We start from the raw sequence: 23,059 nt of genomic DNA on the forward strand, positions 1-23,059 counted from the left end.
ACGACATACAGATATAGGGGCATCTTGTGGAAAGTTCTACCTGTACTCCTCAATGGCAGCGGAGCTCGGTGTAAGCAGGCAGGGGAAATGTGCCAAACCAGCCAGGAAAGGATCAGCTTATGATGTGGCTATCCAGGAACTGGAAGCTTATGCCAGAGAGAGTTTCTCGGGAACACAGAGCAGCCCAGAGAATGATCCTCTCCTATACTGGGAGACAAAACGTGGCGTTTGGCCAAATCTGACCAAAGTCACCATTTGGCATCTATCTTGCCCTCCCTCGAGTGTGGCCTCTGAAAGGCTTTTCTCCACCACTGGCAACATTGTCACTACCCACCAAAGTAGACTCACACCAGAACATGTCTCCACCCTTGCCTTCATATGTTCCAACAGGGAATGGATTCCTGAGCAGCACTTCCCTCCACAACCACCAGCTGTCAGCAGAGTAAAGCAGCCATCAAGTGACGAGGAGGAGGGCCCCTTGGATGATGATACTGCTGCTAATGTGAGCCAAAGTTCTGAGGGACAATGAGGCAGAATCATGTAATTGTGAGTGTGGTCACACTGAGGTGTCCCTCAGAACTTTGTCCAAACAAGCAGTCCCTGTCTGGCCTGGGCAGAGCCCAAAGCAGTGGCGATATGTGGCAGAGCTTTATAATAACTCACATGAAGAGTCCATTTGCGCTGCCCGACTGTGTGTGGTGGACTATGCAACAGCGTACATCCCTACTACACACACGCACAATTTTCTATGCATCCCAGTGTACTTCGCTATTGACTGTATATGTGTATCTTTACCCCTCTGAATGTTAGTATGATTCTGATTCCCTAAATGTATGTATCGTTCTAATTCTCTTGATGTGTGCTTTTAATTCATTTTAAATTCTTCTTTCATAAATCAAGGAATTGCTTTCAAAGACCTTGTTGTGGTCTCTCTCTTGACTCCCTCAGCTTTTGGGTTTTCCTAAGCACCGAGAGTTCTATGTGAAAAGATCCCTCTGGTATGTGTTTAGTTTACATGTATGTGATATGCACCTCCACGTAAAATAAAGCATACTTCATAACATCAGGGATGCTGACTGACCATCTCCGTATGAGGGAAGCTTACAGCAGCTGGGCTTGTTTGGCTTGGAAAGCATTCTTGTTGTGGTTAACAGTAAGCAAACACAGAGATCATTGTGTAAAATGATATAGATTAAAAAAAATATATCTGTGGACTTGAACCAAGGAATTGTTAACTTTTTTTTAGAAAGAACTTTATATACAAACAGAACAGATCAAAACAAAACACAGAAACAATTCTAACATTGGGCTGGGCACTGGCTGGGTGCAGGCCTCAGTTTGGAGGAGGATGCAGTTCCCGCTCTATGGCCTCCACCCTTCTTTGAAGGTCATCACCTGTGTGTAGAAAGAGAAGAATAAACCACAATGGTAATATGCATCTTTCAGGCAGAGTTGTTAGCTCAGGTGCCATTCTGTAGTACTACTTACAGGTAGGGATGGCGGAGAATTTCTCCATGAATCTCTGGGAGGCCGAATGCCAACACATTCGGCCCCCCGAAATTGGTAGAGAAATTCTCCGCCGGCCCCCCGCCCCCCCCCCCCGGGATGGGACTTACCTCGTGTGAATGTCCCTCTCGGTGGCGGGTCCCGGCAGCGGTTCGGGGGCGGTTCGGCGGGGGCGGCAGCGGCGGCCGGTCTTCTGACCAGCTGCCGCCGCCGCCATTGCAAAATAAAAAAGTAAAGTAAAAAAAAAACAACCACACCCGTGATAGGCTACGTAACGATTTACGTAGCCTATCACGGCTAGATTCCCAAAGTCAGCTGTGATAGGCTACGTAAATCGTCACGTAGCCTATCACAGGTGACTTTGAAAAAAAAAAAGCACGTACGCAAATGGCGGCGCCCATGGGGCACTGCCATTTGCGTTCCTTAGTTTGGCACATCTAGTCTACGTAAAGATTTACATAGACTACGGCGAAAATAAGGGCAACGCAAATAGCGTTCTCTTATTTTCACCGTAGTCTACATAAATCTTTACGTAGACTAGATGTGCCAAACTAAGGAACGGAAATGGCGGCGCCCCATGGGCGCCGCCATTTGCGTATGTGCTTTTTTTTTCTTTCAAAGTCACCTGTGATAGGCTACGTGATGATTTACATAGCCTATCACGGCTGACTTTGGAAATCTAGCCGTGATAGGCTACGTAAATCTTTACGTAGCCTATCACGGGTGTGTGTTTGTTTGTTTTTACTTTTTTTTTTCACGGCCGGGTAGACGGGGCGCTCCTCCCTGGCCTGAATTTCGGCAGCGAGGGATGGGCACCTCCCCCCCGGCCTGAATTTCGGCCGGGCGAGGCGCCTCCCCCCCCCTCGCCTGAACTTCGGGGGGAGAAGCGAAGCGCCTCCCCCCCACCGCGAAGCAAGCTGCGGAACAAGGTAAGTCCCTTTCGTCCATCCCTACTTACAGGTCCTGCTGAGCCTCTGGACATCTGTCAAGAGACGCCTCAGGAGCACAAGAGGAGGGGCTTCATCTGTGGAAGAAGGGTGTCCTCTTACTGCTGGCTCTGGCTGCAGTTGGGGCTCTTGGATCTCCTCCTGGGTCTCCTCCTCCTCCTCTCTCCTCTCCCTCTCTGCGGCCCTCAGTGCCTCCTCCGCCAGCAAGGCACTATGCGCAGCTGTGGGATGTCACAGTAACAGAATGAATGCATTTATATATGCGGTGAGTGAACAAAACCACAGTCATTCATTGATCTGTCTATCACCATCCCTACTACCATAAGAACCACTGTTTCTGTCCTCCCACCACAAGGTCTAATGATGATGTGATAATTAGGGAGGCAGATTATACAGTACTAACAGTTTTGGTGTGATGTTGGACTTCTGTAAACATGCACAGGATTGCACTTCTAATCACTCCACTTCTACATTTGCAATGCCATGGTATTTATTCTATTGATGCAATGCATAAATGCCACCTTTTTTCCTAGCGCAAGGAACCCAAGGCAGCTCACATTTTCCTCTTCCTCTCCATTTAATGCTCACAACAACAACAACACTGAGGTAGACTGGGGCTTTCTGACTGGGCCAAAGTCACTCAGCGAGCTTCCATGGCTGAGTGGACTAGATCCCAGATCTCCAAGCTCTCAGATCAACACTTGCTCATGAGTTGACTTGAGTGCCAATGTCTTGGTAGAAAGGTGGGGTGGGTAAGGTGCAAAAATTCAGCAATCACTACATGAAGAAGGATGACATGCATACACCGAGAGGCTGGTCCTGTTGCTGCTGGGCTGGTGCGAGTCCCCCTCTATGCACTGTGCAGAGACCGGCAGCAGCATTTCCCTGGATATGGACAGCGTGTCAGTGTGTAATATGAGTTGTAGCCAGGCCCGCATAATCCTATGCATGTGGTTGTACAGGAAAAAGCAATGCAGTTCCCAGCATCCCTTCTTCAACCAGCCAAAGTGGCTGGAAGATGATGGGACCTTTTTCTGTCCAAGTTCTACAAGCATAGGATTGCAGGCTAAACGTCAGGATTTGTTTGTTTCCACATGAGACCACAAAGAGATAGCTTCATTTTCGGTACACATCATTGTTTTCATATTTAGTTAAGCTTGTTGATGGGATGGGATAAATATAACTTACCAGGCATATGCCTCTGCGAAAATGGGGGCTGGCCTGCCTTGACCCACACTCTATGGATGTGCCAGTAGTAGGCAGGGGGGGTTCAACAGCAGCACCCTCCTCTCAGCAGCAGCTATCCCCTCCCTGATGGACTGCTTCAACGCCTTCCATATGGACCGTAATTGTCCCGTCATCCAATGGTGGCCCGCTCGCTCCATCCTCCTCTTTATCCGCCCCCAATAAACTTCATTGCAGCAGGAGCAGCTGCCAAACAGCGCTGCCACCACCTCGCTGCTCCTAATGTTAATGTGGAGGGCCTTGGTCTCCTCATGGTCCCACCTCCTGCTAAGCACTGGTGCAGCCATTTTAGTGCAGCCACACACAAACACACACACACACACACACACCAGACAGCCATGCACAACCACCACTTAACTACACACACACACACAGACCAAACCAGACAAAAACACCACAATGCACAATTACAGACACACAGACCAGACAAAACCACCACAATGCACAAACAACACTGACACAAGCAAATCCAATAAGCACCACCGCTAACACACAACCACCACCACACAACAGAACTCCACCCACAAATCACCACACAGACGCAAACGCAGATGCAGACGACATTCAGGAAGTTAGCAGGAAGTTGACGACAGATTTTGCAGAAGCGGAGCTGCAGCCCTGGGTTTTTTAAATTTGGGAGACGGTTTTCTGAGGTTAACAAGACCAGTAAACACGAGGAACATCAAGCACAAATACACAGAAATTAATAAAATCACAGTCCCTGTCCGAGAAAACAAGACAGCAGGGGAGCGCACAGAGGGCAGGAAACATTCCAGGTGGCAATGAAAAAAAAGTATGTAAACAATTACAAAAATAGCAGGAAAGTTCCGGCCAAGGCAATCACAACAATGGCGAGTGTGGCGGAAGTTATGGGGGGATTCCCCCCAAGGAAGAAAATATGTAAGCAATCACAACAAACAATGGTGAGTGTGGCGGAAGTTACGGGGGGATTCCCCCCTAGGGAGAAAATATGTAAGCAACCACAACAAACAATGGCGAGTGCAGCAGAAGTTACATTGGGTCAATTCCAGCCGATGGAAACTTCGTAAATATTTACAAAGAATACTGTTTCGCGGGATGGCGGGATGGGACGGGCGGCTGTTGGGCGTGGAGGATTTTTCAACAGATGGTGCGGATTTATTTACGTAACTTCCGAGGCGGAAAAAAACCCAGAAGATTTCGGGGGCTTGTGGCCAGCAGAACGGGACAGAGGATGCAAACTGCGGAAGTCAAGCGGAACGGTATGAGCACAATTCGTACATCCCTAACGTAAAGCCTCAATCTTTGTTTTTGTCTGTGGAGGTGAGATCAGGTGAGGTCAGGTGAGTGAGATCCCTCCAGGCCACTCCCCCACCCCACCAGGAAGATAACGTCATTGAGGGGAGGGAACTCAAGGGAGGGGGAGGGGAGGGAGTCCGATCATTTTTCCCGCCTTCATACATAGGACGGTGTGTCGCTTCAGTTGCTCCAGAGACCAGATGCACCGCTGCTGCTGCAGACAGAGTGTCCGTGTCCACCAGCCGCAAAAGGAGTGTGTTTGTGTCCCTGTTCTACGGCATTGCAGTTCAACCTTTATTACGGTGAAGGTATGTTCTTTGATATATTTACTCTACATGAATGCGCCCCTATTTAGTGATTTTTTGGTGGTGGGGGAAGGCCAGCAGCAAAGGACTCCATCCTCCAGCAGCTTCCGCTAGGCAGCTTCTCCCCATGGGATGCAAAATGTATGCCTTTGTTTGGGGGCTTGGGCCTTGTGTGGGGGTGATGCATGGATGGACCATCCTCCAGCATCATGTGTTTAGGCCTGAGAAGGATTCCATCCACCAGCATCCTGTGTTTTTCGGGCTGCATGGATGGACTCCATCCTCCAGCAGCCTGTGTTTTTCAGGCTGCATGGATCGACTCCATCCTCCAGCACCCTGTGTTTAGGCCTGAGAAGGACTCCATCCTCCAGCAGCACCCTCAAACTACTTTTACATTGAACTATATCTGTGATTGTAGGCTGTTCACATGATTTCAGCTTTGCTATAGTGAAATATGTTCCTGAGTAATTCTCTCACCACCACCACCACATGCATTACTGTCTCCTCCTGGCCCGACACATGAACATGGAGAAAAGAGGAACCTGTCGTCAATCCAGCACTCAAAAGATGTGCGGATGCCGGGCGAGGTTCAGCGCAGAAGTTGCAGTTCAATGATATTTGGAGGAGCTGGAACAGGAGAAAGCCCAAGGTGTGACCAGCGACAATAGCCCCAGCACCAGTCCACCCCGCAAGTGTAAGCAGCACACACCACCAAATACTGCCACAGAAAGTGGCACAGGGATAGCCAGCCACAACTCTGGAGGAACAGGAAGAAATTTCATGGATGGTAAGCAGAAGGGCAGTGTCTCCAAAGCAGATAAAAATGTTCCCAAGGAGATTCTACAGCAGCGGAATGAAAGTCACGAAGTCTATGTCATTCCAAAAGATGAATCTGGTAAGACTCAGTCAATCCTCCCCCATGCTTTTCAGACTTTTAGCAGTGAGGACAGTTTTAGATAACTCTCATGGAGCTAGGGATGTTAGAGAATTCCGCCACGGATCTTGGTGAGGCTGAATGCCAGTGCATTTGGGCCCCTAAAATCCATGGTGGAATGAAGCCCCCCCGCCCCCACCTCACAAAATAGGCCCGGAACGGAGCACCTACCTGCTGCCATCCGCGCTGACTTGCGAATGGCGGCCGCGTCTGCGGCTGCCATTAGCTTCTTCCATGTAGCCATGATAGGCTATGTAAATACTTACATAGTATTTACTATGTAATATTAATACATAGTAATATTAATACGTGATATTAAATATCACGGCTAATGCAGGGATGCCACTACGTAAGTATTTATGTAGCCTATCACAGCAAAACTAAGGGAACGCAAATGGCAGTGGCTACGGCGGCTGCCATTTGCGTTCCCTTTTTTTTTTTTTTTGCTGTTTTAGCCTACGTAAATATTTACATAGGCTATTACAGCAAAAAAAAAAAAAAAAAAAAAGGAACGCAAATGGCGTAGTGGCCACCATTTGCATTCCTTTTCTCTTTTTTTGCCATAATAGCCTACATAAATATTTACATAGGCTAAAACGGCAACAAAAAAAAAGGGAACGCTAATGGTGGCCACAGTAGCCACCATTTGCGTTCCCTTAGTTTTGCCATGATAGGCTACATAAATATTTACATAGCCTATCACGGCAAAATACAGGGACGCAAATGGCGGTGGCTACAGCAGCCGCCATTTGCGTCCCTGCAGGCTGCCCAGCAGCCAGATGTCCGGCTGCGGGCGGCCCCGGCCGGCGGCTCTGCGGAATCTCCGTGGAGCGGAGCCGGCTGGAAAGAATTTCGGGGGGAGGGACGGAGCGCCTCCCCCCCACCGTAAATGTCGCCCTTCAAAAAGGTAAGTGACTTTCGTACATCCCTACATGGAGCTTTGAAGTCTGTACATTTTTTTTGCACCTTGTGTCGTATGTTGTTTTCTCAGTGCTAAGTGCAGTAGTAGCTTACATCTGCACTTTGTGTAATGTTGATCACAATTCCAAGCTATGTTTCGTAGATTTCTAGTACACAGTTTTATTCTCTTTGCTATTATTCATGTGTAAAAGGTGCATTTCTCATGAAATTCCGCTTCTATCTATTTAGAATCTTTACAGAAATGCCCATAACCATCCTCCCTGCATCAGAGAGCAAAAGTGGGACAAAAGATGAACCAGGTCCAGAGCTGCCTGCTGATAATTACCTAGTGGGCAGCGGTTCATGTAATTTTGGGGGGAAAGGCCAAATGACTTAATTTCAGCAGTGATAGAAGCTGTATAGAAGCTGAGACTGAGTCTGACTCTGTGGTCCAGCCAGCTAAGTTCTTTGGGAGCAATCCCAAACCTCAGGAACAAATATTCCCTGCTAAGCGCTCGTCATCACCATCAACAATGCCACCAACAATGCCATCCACAAGCAGAGATCAGCGGAAACATGCAGCTCCTGATGCCGCCTCATCTGAAACTGATACCCCCATTCCCCACAGATGGTGGCAGGGTGAGTTCTTATGTGTGGCGCTTCTTCAACTATGCAAAAAATGACCATTACATTGTGGTTTGTGATGTTTGTAGAAGCCACGTGAGCCTAGGGAAGGAAGGGAGCTGTGGATGAGTGGGAACATCTGCCATGAGGCGACACATGGAGGTGCATCATGCGCTTCTTGTGCCCAAAGATAGTAAAGGCAAGTCCCTCTTACAACCATCCGAAACGAGCATTACCGCCTTCTTTGCCTCATCTTGCAAAGACCTAACACAAAGTGGTCCAGGTGAGACGGGCACAGAAGGCAACTTTGCTAAGAGACAGGTGTCAGTGGAAAAATGCCTTACGCTGACACAGAAATTCCCATCTGACAGCATCCAGGCAGCAAGGTTGAATTGAGCCCTGACAGAGTTCATTGCTCGATGCATGCTGCCCTTCTCCATGGTGGAAGAGGAGGCCTTCCGGGACTTTGTGAAGGAATTGTGTCCTCAGTGGGATGTCCCTTCTCATCACTACATTAGTGGCGTTACTATTCCAGCCCTGGCTTCTGAAATCAGAAGGGTACTCCAATAAGATTTGAAATGCGCAGTTGGAGGAAGTATTCATCTAACAAGTGACACATGGACAAGCAATCAAACAAAGTCTTATCTGTGTGTCACTGCACAATGGGTATCAGTCAATGAGAGCTGCAGACTGACTCAGAGAACAGCGACATTGGCCCTCACAATTTTCTCAGGGACACACACAGCAGAAAGCATTAGAACGAAAATCAGTGGTGTTGTTCAGTCCTGGTTTGCCCCCTTAAATCTACCAGTGGGCTATTTAGCAACAGATAATGCCTCCAACTACCTGGACGCAGTCCGCATTGCAGGGCTAAACCACGTTCAGTGCGTTGCGCACTGTTTGAACCTTGTTGTGCATTAGGAATTGAGCAATGCATCTCCTAAAATAGGCAAGCTACTCAAGATGGCCCGCTCCATTTGCACCCACTTCAGGCAGTCCTGCTCAGCAATGGAGACAATAGGCGCCATCCAACGTAGCTGTGGTCTTCAACAACACAAATTCATCTTGGATGTGTGCACATGCTGGAACAGCACATTGCATATGCTACAGAGACTCTGTGAGCAGAGAGCTGTATAAATGACTACATTATTGAGAAACAACACTATTCCAAATTTTTTGTCACACCACAGCAGTGGGTCTTCATGGAAGACTTGGTTGACATTTTAAAAATATTTGATGAATGCACAACACTACTGGGTGCAGACTATGCTACACTGGGCCAAGTTCTACCTGTGCTGAAGACTGCAGAGGGGGTGCTGAGAAAATGCTGTGCTGGGCTTTGTAAGTGCACCAGTGCTGTAGGCAGTCAAGTCCCCAATCCTGCAGTTAGGCTTGCTGAATTCCTTCTGCAGGAGACTGGCACCAACAAACACATCACTTTGATGAGGGGGGACAAGAAATACATTGCTTCATCATTCCTTGAACCACGGTTCCGTGATAGCACAACGAGGGAGGTGCTGCAAAACCAAGAACCCTGACTTCCAAAGTCTAAAAACCTATTTGACAGAGAAAATCATGGAGTGCTACAAGAGAGATGTTCTGGATGAGAAGGAGCTGGGGAAGAGTGAGGCTAGTAGGACTACTACCTCCCCTACAGATAATATCTGCAGCAGCAACATCACCAGCAGGAGGGGCGATGACGCCACAGCAGCTGCAGCACGACGACATACAGGGACATCTTGTGGAAAGTTCTACTTGTACTCCTCATTGGCAGTGGGACTTGGTGTAACTGTGCAGGAGAACTGTACAAAAGGAGCCAGGAAAGGATCTGCTTATGATGTGGCTATCCAAGAACTGGAAGCTTATGCCAAAGACAGTTTCTCGGTACACAGACCAGAGAGTGATTCTCTCCTATACTGGGACACAACACGTGGAGTTTGGCCAAATCTGACCGAAGTTGCCATTTGGCATCTATCTTGCCCTCCCTCGAGTGTGTCCTCTGAAAGGCTTTTCTCCATCACTGGCAACATTGTCACCACCCGCCGAAGTAGACTCACACCAGAACATGTCTCCACCCTTGCCTTTATACGTTCCAACAGGAAATGGATTCCCAAGCAGCACCTCCCTCCACCACCAGCAGCTGAAACTGTCAGCATAGTAGAGCAGTCATCAAGTGATGAGGAGGACCCCTTGGATGATGATACTGCCGCTAACGTGACCCAAAGTTCTGAGCACAATGAGGCAGAATCATGTGATTGTGAGTGTGACCCCAAGTTCATGCACATTTTCAATTAGAATCATAGAACCATAGAATAGTAGGGTTGGAAGGGGCCTACAAGGCCATCAAGTCCAACCCCCTGCTCAGTGCAGGAAATTGGTAGAGAAAACACCATTTCCAAATGTGCATGTAGAAGAGGCAACTCACAGAGTGGTGGTTGTACCACCAGCAGTGCACATATTCCACACTGTAGCCATCTTGTTCTTGTTTTGTCCAAACAAGCAGTCCCTGTCTGGCCTGGGCAGAGCCCAAAGCAGTGGCGATATGTGGCGGTGCTTTGCATAACTCACACCGACATGCAGAGTCCAGTTGCACTGTCCAACTATGTCTGGCAGCCTATACAGCAAACATCCCTACTACACACACACACAATTTTCTATGCATCCCAGTGTATTTCACTATTGCACTATATGTGTATCTTTATCCCTCTGAATGTTAGTATGATTCTGATTCCCCAAATGTATGTATAGTTCTAATTCCCTTGATGTGTGCTTTTAATTCATTTTAAATTCTTTCATAAATCATGGAATTGCTTTCAAAGACCTTGTTGTGGTCTCTCTCTGACTTCCTCAGCTTTTGGGGGTATCAGGTTTTCCTAAACACCGAGAGTTCTATGTGAAAAGATCCCTCTGGTATGTGTTTAGTTTACATGTATGTGATATGCACCTCCATGTAAAATAAAGCAGACTTCGTAACATCAGGGATACTGAGCATCTCCCTATGAGGGAAGCTTACAGCAGCTGGGATTGTTTAGCTTGGAAAGCATTCTTGTTGTTGCGGTTTGTGGAACAGTATGCAAACACAGATCATTGTGTAAAATGATCTAGATTTAAAAAATTATATCTCTTGACTTGAACCAAGAAATTGTTTAGTTTTTTTCAGGGCAGGGCAGAAAGAACTTTAAACAAACAGAACAGAAGTTACAAAACAAAACACAAAAACAGTTAAAATGTTGGTCTCCGGCTGCAGGCCTCAGTTCATGGTAATGCCCACTCGATAGCCTCCACCCTTCTTTGAAAGTCATTACCTTGGTGTAGAAAGAGAATAAACCACAATGGTAATATGCATCTCCCAGGCAGAGTTGTTAGCTCAGGTGCCATTGTGTAGTACTTACAGGTCCTGTTGAGCCTCTGGACGTCCCCCAGCAGATGCCTGAGGAGTACCAGAGGAGGGGCTTCATCTGTGGAAGAAGGGTGGCCTTCCTCCACAGATGCTGCTGCTGTTCCTCCTGCTGCTGCTGGCTGCGGTTCAAGCTCCTCGGGCTCCTCCTCCTCTTCCTCTTCCTCCTCTGTCCTCTCCCTCTCGGCAGCCCTCAATGCCTCCTCTGCCGGCAATGCACGATGTGCAGCTGTGGAATGTCACAGTAACAGAATGAATTCAGTTATATATGAGTGAGCAAAACCACAGTCGTTCATTGATCTGTCTCTCACCATTTCCAAGTCCTGCTCCTACTACCATATGAACCACAGATTCTGTCCTCCCACCACAAAGTCTATTGAGGTAATAATTAGAGAGGCAGATTAGACAGTATTGACAGTTTTGGCTGCATGTTGGGGACTGCTGGACTTCTTTAAACATGCACAGGATTGCACTTTTAGTCACCCCACAGAACTGATACTGCATTTCGACATTTGCAATGTCATGGTATTTATTTATTCTATTTATGCATTGCATAAATCCCACCTTTTTTCCTAGCGCAAGGAACCCAAGGCGGCTCACATTATCCTCTTCCTCTCCATTTAACCCCCACAACAACAACACTGTGAGGTAGGCTGGGGCTTTCTGACTGGGCCAAAATCACCCAGCGAGCTTCCATGGCTGAGTGGACTAGATCCCAGATCTCCAAGCTCCCAGTTCAACACTTGCTCATCAGTTGACTTGAGTGTAGGGATGTACGAAAGTCACTTACCGTTTCACGGATCTGCTTCACGGTGGGGGAGAGGCGCTCCGTCCCTCCCCCTGGAATCCTCGACAGGGGGGAGGCACTCCATCCCTCCCCCCAGAATCCTGCCTGGCCAGCTCCGCTCCGCGGGGATTCCGCAGAGCCGCCAGCCGGCTCCGCCCGCAGCTGGACATCCAGCCGCTGGGCAGCAGGGACGCAAATGGCGGCGGCCGTAGCTGCCACCATTTGCATCCCTGTACTTAACCATGATAGGTAAGTAAATATTTACGTAGCCTATCACAGCAAAGTAAAAAAAAAACACGTACGCAAATGGTGGCGGCTACGGCGGCTGCCATTTGCGTTCACTGTTTTTCGCCATTCTAGCCTACGTAAATATTTACGTAGGCTAGAACGTCTAAAAATAGCGAACGCAAATGGCGGCCGCCGTAGCCACCGCCATTTACATACGCTGCGCCCAGCCAGGACACCAGCCGCCGCCCCCACCGCTGCCCCGCCGCCACCATACCTACCGCCCCCGCCGCACCTGCCGCTGCCGCCACTGCGCCGCCGCACCTCCTGCTGCCCCCGCTGCTGCATCTGCCGTCCCCGCCACCGCACCTTCCGCCGCCCCCACCCCCACCGCACCTGCCACCCCCACTGCCGCACCTTCCGCGGCTGCTGCCACGCCGCCCCCACCGCACCTTCTACCGCCGCCGCTGCACCACCGCACCTTCTGCCGCCCCTGCCCCGCTGCACCTACCGCCCCCGCCACCGCCCCCGCCCCCACCGCACCTTCCGCCCCCGCCGCTGCACCTTCCGCCACCGCTGCAACTTCCGCCGCACCGCCGCACCTTCCACCGCCCCCACTGCCACACCGGCCGCCGTCACACCTGCCGCCGTCGCACCTGCCGCCCCTGCCGCCCCTTCTGCCACACCCACCGCCCCTTCTGCCACCGCTGTTGTGCCGCCCCTACCGCACCTTCCACCGCCGCACCTTCCGCCACCGCACCTTCCGCTGCCGCACCTTCCTCCGCTGCTGCCGCACCACCACCGCACCTTCCGCCGCCGCCGCTGCATCCGCTGCATCCGCCGCTGCCACCCCAGTAAGTGCCGTCCCGGGGGGTTCCACGGGGCAGGCGTGGGGGCAGGAGGCTGTTCCGCCACAGATTCTGGGGGGCCGAATGCCAGTGCATTCGGCCCCACTGGAATCCATGGCGGAATTCTCCGCCATCCCTACTTGAGTGCCAATGTCTTGGTAGAAAGGTGGGGTGCAAAAATTCAGGAATCACTACATAAATAAGGATGACGTGCACACACTGTGAGGCTGGTGCCAGTCTCTCTCTGTGCACTGCGAAATGGACAGTGTGTCAGTGTGTAATATGATTTGTAGCCAGGGGGCCGCATAATCCTATGCATGTGGTTGTACAGGAAAAAGTAATACAGTTCCCAGCATACCTTCTTCAACCAGCCAAAGTGGCCGGAAGATGATGGGAGTAGGACCTTTTTCTGTCCAACAAGCATAGGATTCCAGGCTAAATGTCAAGATTTGTTTGTTTCCACATGAGACCACAAAGAGATAGCTTCATTTTCAAGTGGGCTTTTGCAGGAGGGGTGGTTGCAAAAAGGGCTGGGACTGGAGGGACATGGTGGGAATAATAATAATAAGACTGTGTCCAAGAGGAGTGGCAGACCGTACACATAATTATTTTCATATTCAGTCAAGCTTGATGATGGGAATGGGATCAATATAACTTACCAGGCATATGCCTCGGTGAAAATGCAGGCTCCTCCGGTAGTATGGGGGGGGGGGTGGACAACGGTGCCCTCCTCTCTGCTGCACCCATCCCCTCCTTAATGAAGGAGCGCTTCAGGGCCTTCCATTTGGAGCTCAACTGCCCAGTGGTCCACACATGCCCCACCTGCTCCATACGCCTCCTGATACGCTCCCAGTAGGCCTCATTGCGGCAGGAGCAGCTCCCAAACAGCACTGCCACTGCCTCAATGTTTTTAATGTTTATTAGGAGGGCCTTGGTCTCCTCCCAGTCCCACCTCCTCCCAAGCACTGCTGCAGTCATTTTTTTTGTTCAAAACAGTCCAAAGTCCAAACAGCACACAACTACCACTCAACTACACACACAAACCGGACAACCACGCACACGCACAACCGCCACTCAACTACACACACACAAACACAATAACCAGAGAACCGCCACCACGCACACTCACAACCACCACACAACTACACACATAATAACCAGACAACCACCACCACGCAGATGCAGACGGCATTCAGGAAGTTAGCAAGACGTTTATGACAGATTTTGCGGAAGCGGACCTGCAGCACTGTTTTTTTATTATTATTTGGGAGATGCTGCGTTTTCTGAGGTTAACAAGATCAGTAAACATGAGGAACATCAACCACAAAAACTCAGAAATTAATAAAATCATGGTCCCTGTCCGAGAAAACAAGACAGCAGTGGAGCGCACAGAGGGCAGGAAAAATTCCAGCCATGGGAAAAAATACATAAACAATTACGAAAATAGCAGGAAAGTTCCAGCCAAGGGAAAAAATACATAGACAATAATAATAGCAGTGGCGAATGCAGCGGAAGTTATGTGGGGGGGGATTCACGCCAAGGGAAAAAATACTTAAGCAATTACAACAATGGCGAGTGCGGTGGAAGTTACGTGGGGGTCAATTCCAGCCATGGAAAAAACGTAAATATTTATGAAAAAAACAGGTATGGAAGTTACTTGGGAATTGCCTCCTTGACAAAAAATATGGAAACATTTACGAAAAATAGTGTTCCCTCCGGAAGTTCGTGGAATTGTGGATGGAGACGGACGGCTGCTGGGTGGGGAGGATTTTTCAGCGGTCGGTATGGATTTATTTACATAATTTCTGAAGCAGAAAAAAAAACGGAGGATTCCAGGGGCTTGTGGACAGCAGAATAGGACAGAGGGCACAAACTGCAGAAGTCAAGCGGGACGGTAGGAGCACAGTTCATACATCCCTAGAAAAAAGAAATGTCTGGGAATGCCACCTACCTGCTCCCCCTGTTGCTCCCCTGGCAAAGGTTTCTAGAAATGCCGGAGAGGAAGAGGAGTTGCTTTCGTTGATAAAAACTATGTCTTCTCATCTATCAGTGCAGTCAAAGAAACTTGAAACAATTCAGGACTCAATCACTGCCCTTCAAGGGGCTGTGGACTTAATTAATTTCTCTCTTCAAAAGATGGAATCGAAGGTTAATGTTCTCAAAGATCGGGCTACTGCTCATGAAACTGCTATGGAAGCTTCTTATAATATTTTGTCTGCTCGAATTTCTCAATTGGAGGCCTCCACACACAGAGCGAATCTTCGTATCCTTGGTATTAAAGATGTGGCTACTGATATATATCTGGCGGAATTTATGGACAAACTTTTGCATGAGCTATTGGTTTTACCATCTGATTTTCTACTTGATATTGAGCACGCATATCATGTTCCTGGTTTAATACGTGGCACTAAAGGGACTTTTGGGACTGTTATTGTTCAGTTTTCACAAGTCTCTACAAAAAATTATCTTATGCGTTTGGCAAGAGAACAAGGTGAGCTTCAGTGGGGACCAGCAAATGACAAGATTATGCTCTTTCCTGATTATACTAAAGAAATCGCTGACAGAAGAAGGCAATTTACCAAGGTGAGAAGTTTGGCAAAGCAAATTAACTTGCAATATCGTATTAAATATCTGGCTACATTTTGCATTCTTTTTGAAGGCCAGATGCAAAGGTTTTTAAATCCTGATGCTGCAGAGTCATTCCTCACTGGTATTAAAATTAAAACAAGGGAACCAACTCTTTCAGCCTCCTGAATTGGGATTTAGCCATTTTACTGTTTTTCTGAAGTGCTGTTTGGTTTATAACTGATAAGATGTCTAGGCAGTATACCAGAGTAATTGTTTGCATATTTCTGTTTTCTTTCTCCTTTTTTATGTTATATTGTAATAAAATTCCTGTTTGTGTATGTATGTGTGTGTACACATATAAATATATTTTTAGATATGATATTACTTAAAATATACACATGGTTTGCTTTTGTTTTTTATCTTTTTCTTAAATTTCTTTTTCTTTTTATTATTATTATCATCATTATGGGATTATGATTATTACTATTCCTTGCTGGTTAAACCTTTAATGTTTATTAATACGCGTTAATTGAATGGTAATATATGGCCAATGGAAATGGATTGTTTGCTCCCGTTCCTTTGCTATAAGACTGAGGTTATAACACTGAAAGATAAGGCTCACCGTTTATGGTGCAGCAGATTGAAGATTTAATAATACCTGCAATGTTTGGGAGAGTGCTCTATAGGTATAATCTGCAGTTGGATTTATATTTGGTTTGCTATTATTGAAGTTTAGATATAATCCTTTTTTTCTTTTTTCTTTTTCTCTTTCTTTTGCTTTCCTCCCTTTTTCTTTCTCAGAATACTGTAATGTTGGAAACTGAAGATTTTGATTATGTTGTTGGTATTGTTTATTTCATTTATAAAATAAAATAAAAATAGATTTTTAAAAAAAAGAACATGCACACAACCACTGCAGGTGAAAGTAAAGGATATTTACTGAAATGAAAGAAACAAACGAAAGAAAGAAAGGAACAAGAAAAAAAAAGAGCCTCCTCAGAGAGTTGCACACTCTCTGAGGCTTAAGAGGTTATACACTTCTCAGGTACAAGCTTAACACAAAACAAGTCTCAAGAAGCTACACACTTCTTGGTCAAATCTTAGTTACCTAAATGTGGTGCATTTAATGACTAAATATACAGTTAGTCCCCATTTGTTGCACAACTCCTTGCTCGGTCCATGCTACAACCAGCCCACTGGGCAATAGTGATACAGTGTCAGCCAGGGTCAAGCTTGGACCTGCTGTCCTGTATCCAAACCCCAAACAGTAAGTATGACAGAACAAAGATAACTGCTTCTTGTCTATGTCCTGGACAGTAAAATCCTTTCCCTGAATTCTACCCAACGCATATTCACCACACACTATCAAGTACTTGGCCAGAGCACTCAGTACATGTCCCATGGATCGAGGGTACTGTTCGTATGTGCACACAAACGATTCATATGCAACCATGCCCCTCCTGAACAATGGCAGATTCAGGGGTTTTATATCCTTTTTCCTTCATTGGGGCCTATAACATTAAAGAGGGGTTTGGCACGTTCTTTGTTGATAATACATCATGTCCCAAATTCCAGGATTGACAGCCGTTACTGACAAATTGGTGCATCTTTCTGATTCCCTAACATTTTTCAAGGTTGTTTCTGTGGTCATAAAGTGCCGTCCTTTGTTATCAAAACATCTGCAGATGGCTCTCTTTGTTGGCCCATTTCCATCTTGTAACCAATACTTTGGCAATCTTCAAAACATTTTGGCAATCTTCAGCACATACTACAGCATCCTCATTTGGTCTTCCTGCAACAAAGCCATTCTTTCTTCATTCATACCTCCCCTTCCTGTCCTGGGCTGAATAGTTCATACGCACATGACATAGAATGGTTAAAATTTTACATTTCATGATGTTGACACTTAAATGTTTTGGGTAACAGGGTACACTCAGATGTTTACAATTCAAGTTACATTCAGTGTCAAACTTTGCATTCTATTTGATTCACACTATGTTACATTTCAAAAGGAAGACAAGAAGTTACGGTGAAGTCTAAGCAGGCTTTAAGAGAGGAAGAGACAGATAACCAGCTTTTAGAAAGGAGCTTAAAGGTCATATAGCACTGTAATCTTTATTGATAGCTTTAATTATATAAATGAAAAGAATATGAATGGAATATATTTATAGTGGTAAAGTTATGATTATATGGATGGATGGATGGATGGATAGATAGATAGATAGATAGGAGCCTACTTTGGCTCAGTCTTCTCCCAAAAGAGGGTCTATGACCCCCCTGGCAAAGGCGAAGTACAGGCTGAAGGGGCAGGATTGCAGCTTGAGATCGATAGGCATATGGTCAAGGAACACCTAATTACTTTGAATGAGTTCAAATCTCCAGGGTCAGATGAACTGCATCCTAGAGTAATAAAGGAACTGGCAGAAGAACTCTCAGAACCACTGTCTATTATCTTTGAGAAATCATGGAGGACGGATGAAGTGCCAGATGACTGGAGGAGGGCTAATGTTGTCCCTATCTTCAAAAAGGGTAAAAAGGAGGAACCTGGGAACTACAGACCAGTCAGTCTGACATCAATCCCTGGGAAAATTCTCGAGCAGACGATAAAGCAATCCATCTGTAAGCACCTTGAAAACAATGCAGTGATTACTCGAAGGCAACATGGATTTCTCAAGAACAAATCCTGCCAGACGAATCTGATCTCATTTTTTGATCAAGTCACCTCCCTTGTGGACCGTGGGAATGCTGTAGACATCATATACCTCGACTTCAGCAAAGCTTTCGACAAAGTGCCCCATGATATCCTGATGAGCAAACTAGCTCAAAGTGGGCTAGATGAAACAACGATCCGGTGGATCCACAGTTGGCTACAGAATCGGACTCAAAGAGTGCTTATCAATGGGACCTTCTCAAACTGGGGAGAGGTAATGAGTGGGGTACCGCAGGTTTCAGTCCTGGGCCCAGTGCTGATTTTTATGAATGACTTTTTTTTTTTGAAAAATGATTTTTATGAATGACATTTTTATGAATGACTTGGAGGAGGAGGTGCAGGGAATGCTGATCAGATTTGCAGATGACACAAAATTGGGCGGGATAGCTAATACTTTGGAAGACAGAAACAAAATTCAGAGTGATCTTGATAGACTGGAGCGCTAGGCAGAAAACAACAGAATGACATTTAATAGGGATAAATGCCAAGTTCTGCACCTAGGAAAAAGAAACCAAGATGGGGGATACGTGGCTCAACAACACTACAAGCAAGAAGGATTTTGGAATTGTTGTCGATCACAAGCTGAATATGAGCCAACAATGTGATGTGGCTGCAAAAAAAACAAATGCTCTTTTGGGCTGCATTAATAGAAGCATCGCTTCCAAATCCCGGGAAGTACTAGTTCCCCTTTATTCAGCACTGGTTAGGCCTCATCTGGTGTACTGTGTCCAGTTCTGGGCACCACACCTTAAGAAGGATGCGGACAAGCTGGAGAGGGTTCAGAGGAGGACAACAAAGATGATCAGGGGACTGGAAGCAAAGCCCAATGAGGAGAGACTGAAAGAACTGGGCATGTTTAGCCTTGAGAAGAGAAGACTGAGGGGAGATATGATAGCGCTCTTCAAGTACTTGAAAGGTTGTCACAGAGAGGAAGGCCAGGATCTCTTCTCGATCATCCCAGAGTGCAGGACATGGAATAATGGGCTCAAGTGACAGGAAGCCAGATTCCGGCTGAACATCAGGAAAAACTTCCTGACTGTTAGAGCAATACGACAATGGAACCAATTCCCTAGGGAGGTGGTGGGCTCTCCCACACTGGAGGCGTTCAAGACGAGGCTGGACAGCCATCTGTCAGGGATGCTCTGACTTGGATTCCTGCATTGAGCAGGGGGTTGGACTCGATGGCCTTGTAGGCCCCTTCCAACCCTACTATTCTATGATTCTATGAGAAATCAAATTCAAACTTATATTTTCTTAAAGATGGGATTCATTCTGTCTGTACACATATCCATAATGTGTCAGTGGACACAGAGGAGAGGTGTTGGCTTAACATGTCTACTTAGGAAGTAACTCATCCTCCATTGTGCTTCACTGAGTGTGGGGGCCGGGAGAGCAAGCCTGTCATTTTAAAACTCGCTCTTATGGAAGTGCAAAGGTATGCAGAGCCTTACTGATTGATGCCAAATGACCCCTAATCTCACCGAGAGAGGATGGACACAGAGGAGAGGTGTTAGCTTAACATGTCTGCTTGGAACTAACTGATCCTCCATTGCACTTCACTGGGGGGGGGGCCAAGCCTCTGCTCATTCGCTGCCCCACACACCTATCCAGCCGTTGACGTTCAGTTCTACACATTGGACTCTGCCCACCCAACCCCAAACTAACATGGCTTCAGGTGCTGTTTGCCCCATGAAAGTGTGTTGTTTTTTAAAAAATGTATACACCACCTTATTGGCTACGTTTGCCATGGGAGGACACACCCAATTTCATGAAAAACTGGATTTAAATGGAATCGCCTCAGAAATCGTCTCTGTGTAGATGGGCCCCTGGATCCTTTCAGTCTAAATCTGGGGGGGGGGGGGGAACAGCATGGTTTTGGTCACCATAATGGATACACTTTGCCAAGAAATGGACAAGGGCACCGTGACCCTGCTAATTTTCCTGGCCCTCTCAGTGGCTTTCAATAGCACTGGAGGAAAGAAAATGGAGAAATCCCAGGTGCCTATAGAAAAAGGTTTATTGTAGTTCTTTTATATTGGCCTGACACATTTCGGAAATATTGATTTCCTTCTTCAGGGGCTCCAATAAAAATATATACATACATCATCTTGGGTATTTCATGTTACTCCAAAACATATAAAAACATCTCAAAAACTCCTAAAATAAGTAATTACTACAAAAATTATGTAAATTTCACAACCATTTTAACCTGTATGCAATTAATTCTTCCCACATTCATATAAAAATCAAGAAACAATTACTTTTACACTTATTAAAACCAACAAGGCAAAAAATGGGGACGACAAAGTGCAAAGATTTGTTGCTGTCTGTATATATAAAAAACTTCAAATGAGAACATCAGGATTACTTATAACAATACTTATGTTAAAAAATAAAACAGCAATACTGGTTTATAATATTAAGAAACCTCTTGTCTACCTTATATTGCACACTTGAGAATGCCCAGCACCTTTTATATAAACATATTAGCAGCAAATTATATAGATCGTGTTGAACTACCTTTATAACAGGGTGGGCTTCAAGAAGTAAATTTGTAGCAATGAAAGTGTACCATTTGTCAATAGCTCTCAAAAATGACATCCCTAAAGCATTCTCTTAAAAGAGAGGATTTACCATAGAAAAAAACTAAACTCTAATCCTCTTATATTATATACCACCATTTAGTAAGATAACCAGACAAATTAAAGCTGTCACATCATCCTATTGTACGGATTTTTTTAACTGATTTTAACAACAGGCATTTGTGCACCTGTAAAAAATGTATTTATTCATTTAAAATATTTCTGGGCTGCCTTTCAGGGCAGAAGTCCTCCCAAGGTGGCTTAGAGCAATCTGTAAAAACCTGTTGTTCTTTAAAATTGCCTTAGACAGTTAATAAACTTTATTTGAATGACCAGGAAGACAAATAGAGAAGGGAAGTTGGGAATGTCCATACTAAAAAAATTGTTTGATATACAACCTAACTGCACTTTACATGTAGCCTATGACAAAATTTATCTTTGCCAGACAGACACAAAGGCCACCTAAGAAAAGTCTGAGTGAGCATGTCAGCAAAATATGGAACAAGAGATCAGGTGCAGCCCTAGTCAGTCATTTTCACAACTGCACCAGTCCCCAGAGGGGCTCACCTTTGGGGTAATAGAAAAACTGCATGGATCGAATAATAAACTGCTGCTTAGAAGAGAAATGTTTTGAATTTTAAAGCTTGGTAGTGTTTCTCCCATAGGCCTGAATGAAGGTGTTGATTATTTATCATTGTTGTAAACGGGATAATAATTCTTTAAGTGTTTTCAGAATCAGGATAGGCAGAGAGGAGTTTTTGTTTTCCTTAGGTAACATCAATGTTTTAAGCCAGTGTAGCCAATTAAGGGCATTTTATTCAAATGATTTAAGCTAGCCCACAGAACCCTTTCTGCTAATACAAATGGATGAGGTCTGTCTGTCTTAATACACTGACTACAAAATAAGGTGAGTTTGTGGGCGTTAAGCAAATAACTTCCTGGGAAAACTATGGCTCGTACAATATGTTTTTGTGAGTCCAGGATCTGTTTATATTTGGCACAAAAAGCAAGGAAGTGTAGTTAGGTTGTATATCAAACAATTTTTAGTATGGACATTCCTAACCTCTCTTCCCTTCTCTATTTGTCTTCCTAGTCATTCAAGTTTTGGAGGGAACAACCCTATGGCCCCTAGTCAGCGGCTAGATGGCCATAGGATATGTGGGTTTCCAGGAACCCACTTTCCCGCACCTTCTGCGCTGGCTCGCAGGCAGCATGGAATAGCCCTGCACTCCTCGCTCGGAAGAGGAGTGCGGAGCAGCCAAAACGGGGCATTCTGGGGTGGGGAAAGTGGAAATGCCGGTGTGACACATCCTATATGTCGTCTGGCAGCCTCCTTCCCTGTTCCACCATCCCGCAGCTAGACAGCTGAAATTGTCTGTCTAGACGCAAATGCAGGGCAGGAGACACATGGAGGGGATGATCCCCTCTGCTTCTCCTGCCCTGCATTGGATAGGAGGTTGCCTTCAAGTTCGGAGGTGGCCACCTATCCCCATAGGATTGCGCCCTTAACCGTCTATCCCCATAGGGTTGTGCCCTTAACCATCTACGGCAATTTTAAAGAATAACAGATTTTTACAGGTGAACAAATGCCTGTTTTTAAAATAAAATTAAAATAAAACTGTACAGTAGGATGATGTGAGGACTTTATTTTGTCTGATTATCTTACTAAATGGTGGCATAAGGGAATTAGAGTTTAGTTTTTTTTCTATGGTAAATCTTCTCTTTTAAGAGAATGCTTTAGGGATGCCATTCTTGAGAGCTATTGACAAATGGTACACTTTCATTGCTACAAATTTACTTCATGAAGCCCACCCTGTTATAAAGGTAGTTCAACACGATCTATATAATTTGCTGCTAATATGTTTATATAAAAGGTGCTGGGCGTTTTCAAGTGTGCAATATAAGGTAGACAAGCCATTGGTCTGTTTTTATGTAAGGAAGCTTTCTTAATATTATAAACCAATATTGCTGTTTTATTTTTAACATGATAATTATTGTGGTTAAACTAATCCTAATGTTCTCATTTGAAGTTTTTTATATATACAGCCAGTAAAAAATCTTTGCATTTTGTCATCCCCATTTTTTGCCTTGTTGGATTTTTATAAGGGTAAAAATAATGGTTTCTTGATTTTTATATGAATGTGAGAAGAATTAGTTGCGTATAGGTTAAAACTGGTTGTGAAATTTACATAATTTTTATAGT

General features: G+C 45.8%; 1 protein-coding gene across 1 annotated transcript; it reads right to left on the minus strand.

The window, feature by feature from the left end:
* Positions 1-1,244: 1,244 nt before the first annotated feature.
* LOC146359456 (uncharacterized) lies at positions 1,245-13,814 on the minus strand. The gene is made up of 4 exons (XM_084827364.1): positions 13,656-13,814; positions 11,132-11,365; positions 2,465-2,674; positions 1,245-1,395 (listed from the first exon to the last, which is right to left on the minus strand). The coding sequence occupies exons 1-4, from the start codon at positions 13,741-13,743 to the stop codon at positions 1,334-1,336; spliced, it is 594 nt and encodes a 197-aa protein (XP_084683490.1). The 5' UTR covers positions 13,744-13,814; the 3' UTR covers positions 1,245-1,333.
* Between the last annotated feature and the right edge of the window lie 9,245 nt (positions 13,815-23,059).

Source organism: Heloderma suspectum, chromosome 1, assembly GCF_057233095.1.
Source record: "Heloderma suspectum isolate Gila_16-S chromosome 1, 16-S_ref, whole genome shotgun sequence".
Taxonomy (NCBI): Eukaryota; Metazoa; Chordata; class Lepidosauria; order Squamata; family Helodermatidae; genus Heloderma; species Heloderma suspectum.

What these genes read in the sequence shown, in the direction of transcription:
- LOC146359456 (XM_084827364.1), bottom strand. Translation starts at nt 13,743, where the DNA reads ATGGGTGCAGCAGAGAGGAGGGCACCGTTGTCCACCCCCCCCCCCATA. An exon ending in CCAGAGGCTCAACAGGACCT is followed by an intron (nt 2,675 to 11,131) that starts GTAAGTACTACA and finishes GACATCCCACAG; the next exon opens with CTGCGCATAGTGCCTTGCTG. An exon ending in CCAGAGGCTCAGCAGGACCT is followed by an intron (nt 1,396 to 2,464) that starts GTAAGTAGGGAT and finishes TTCTACACACAG; the next exon opens with GTGATGACCTTCAAAGAAGG.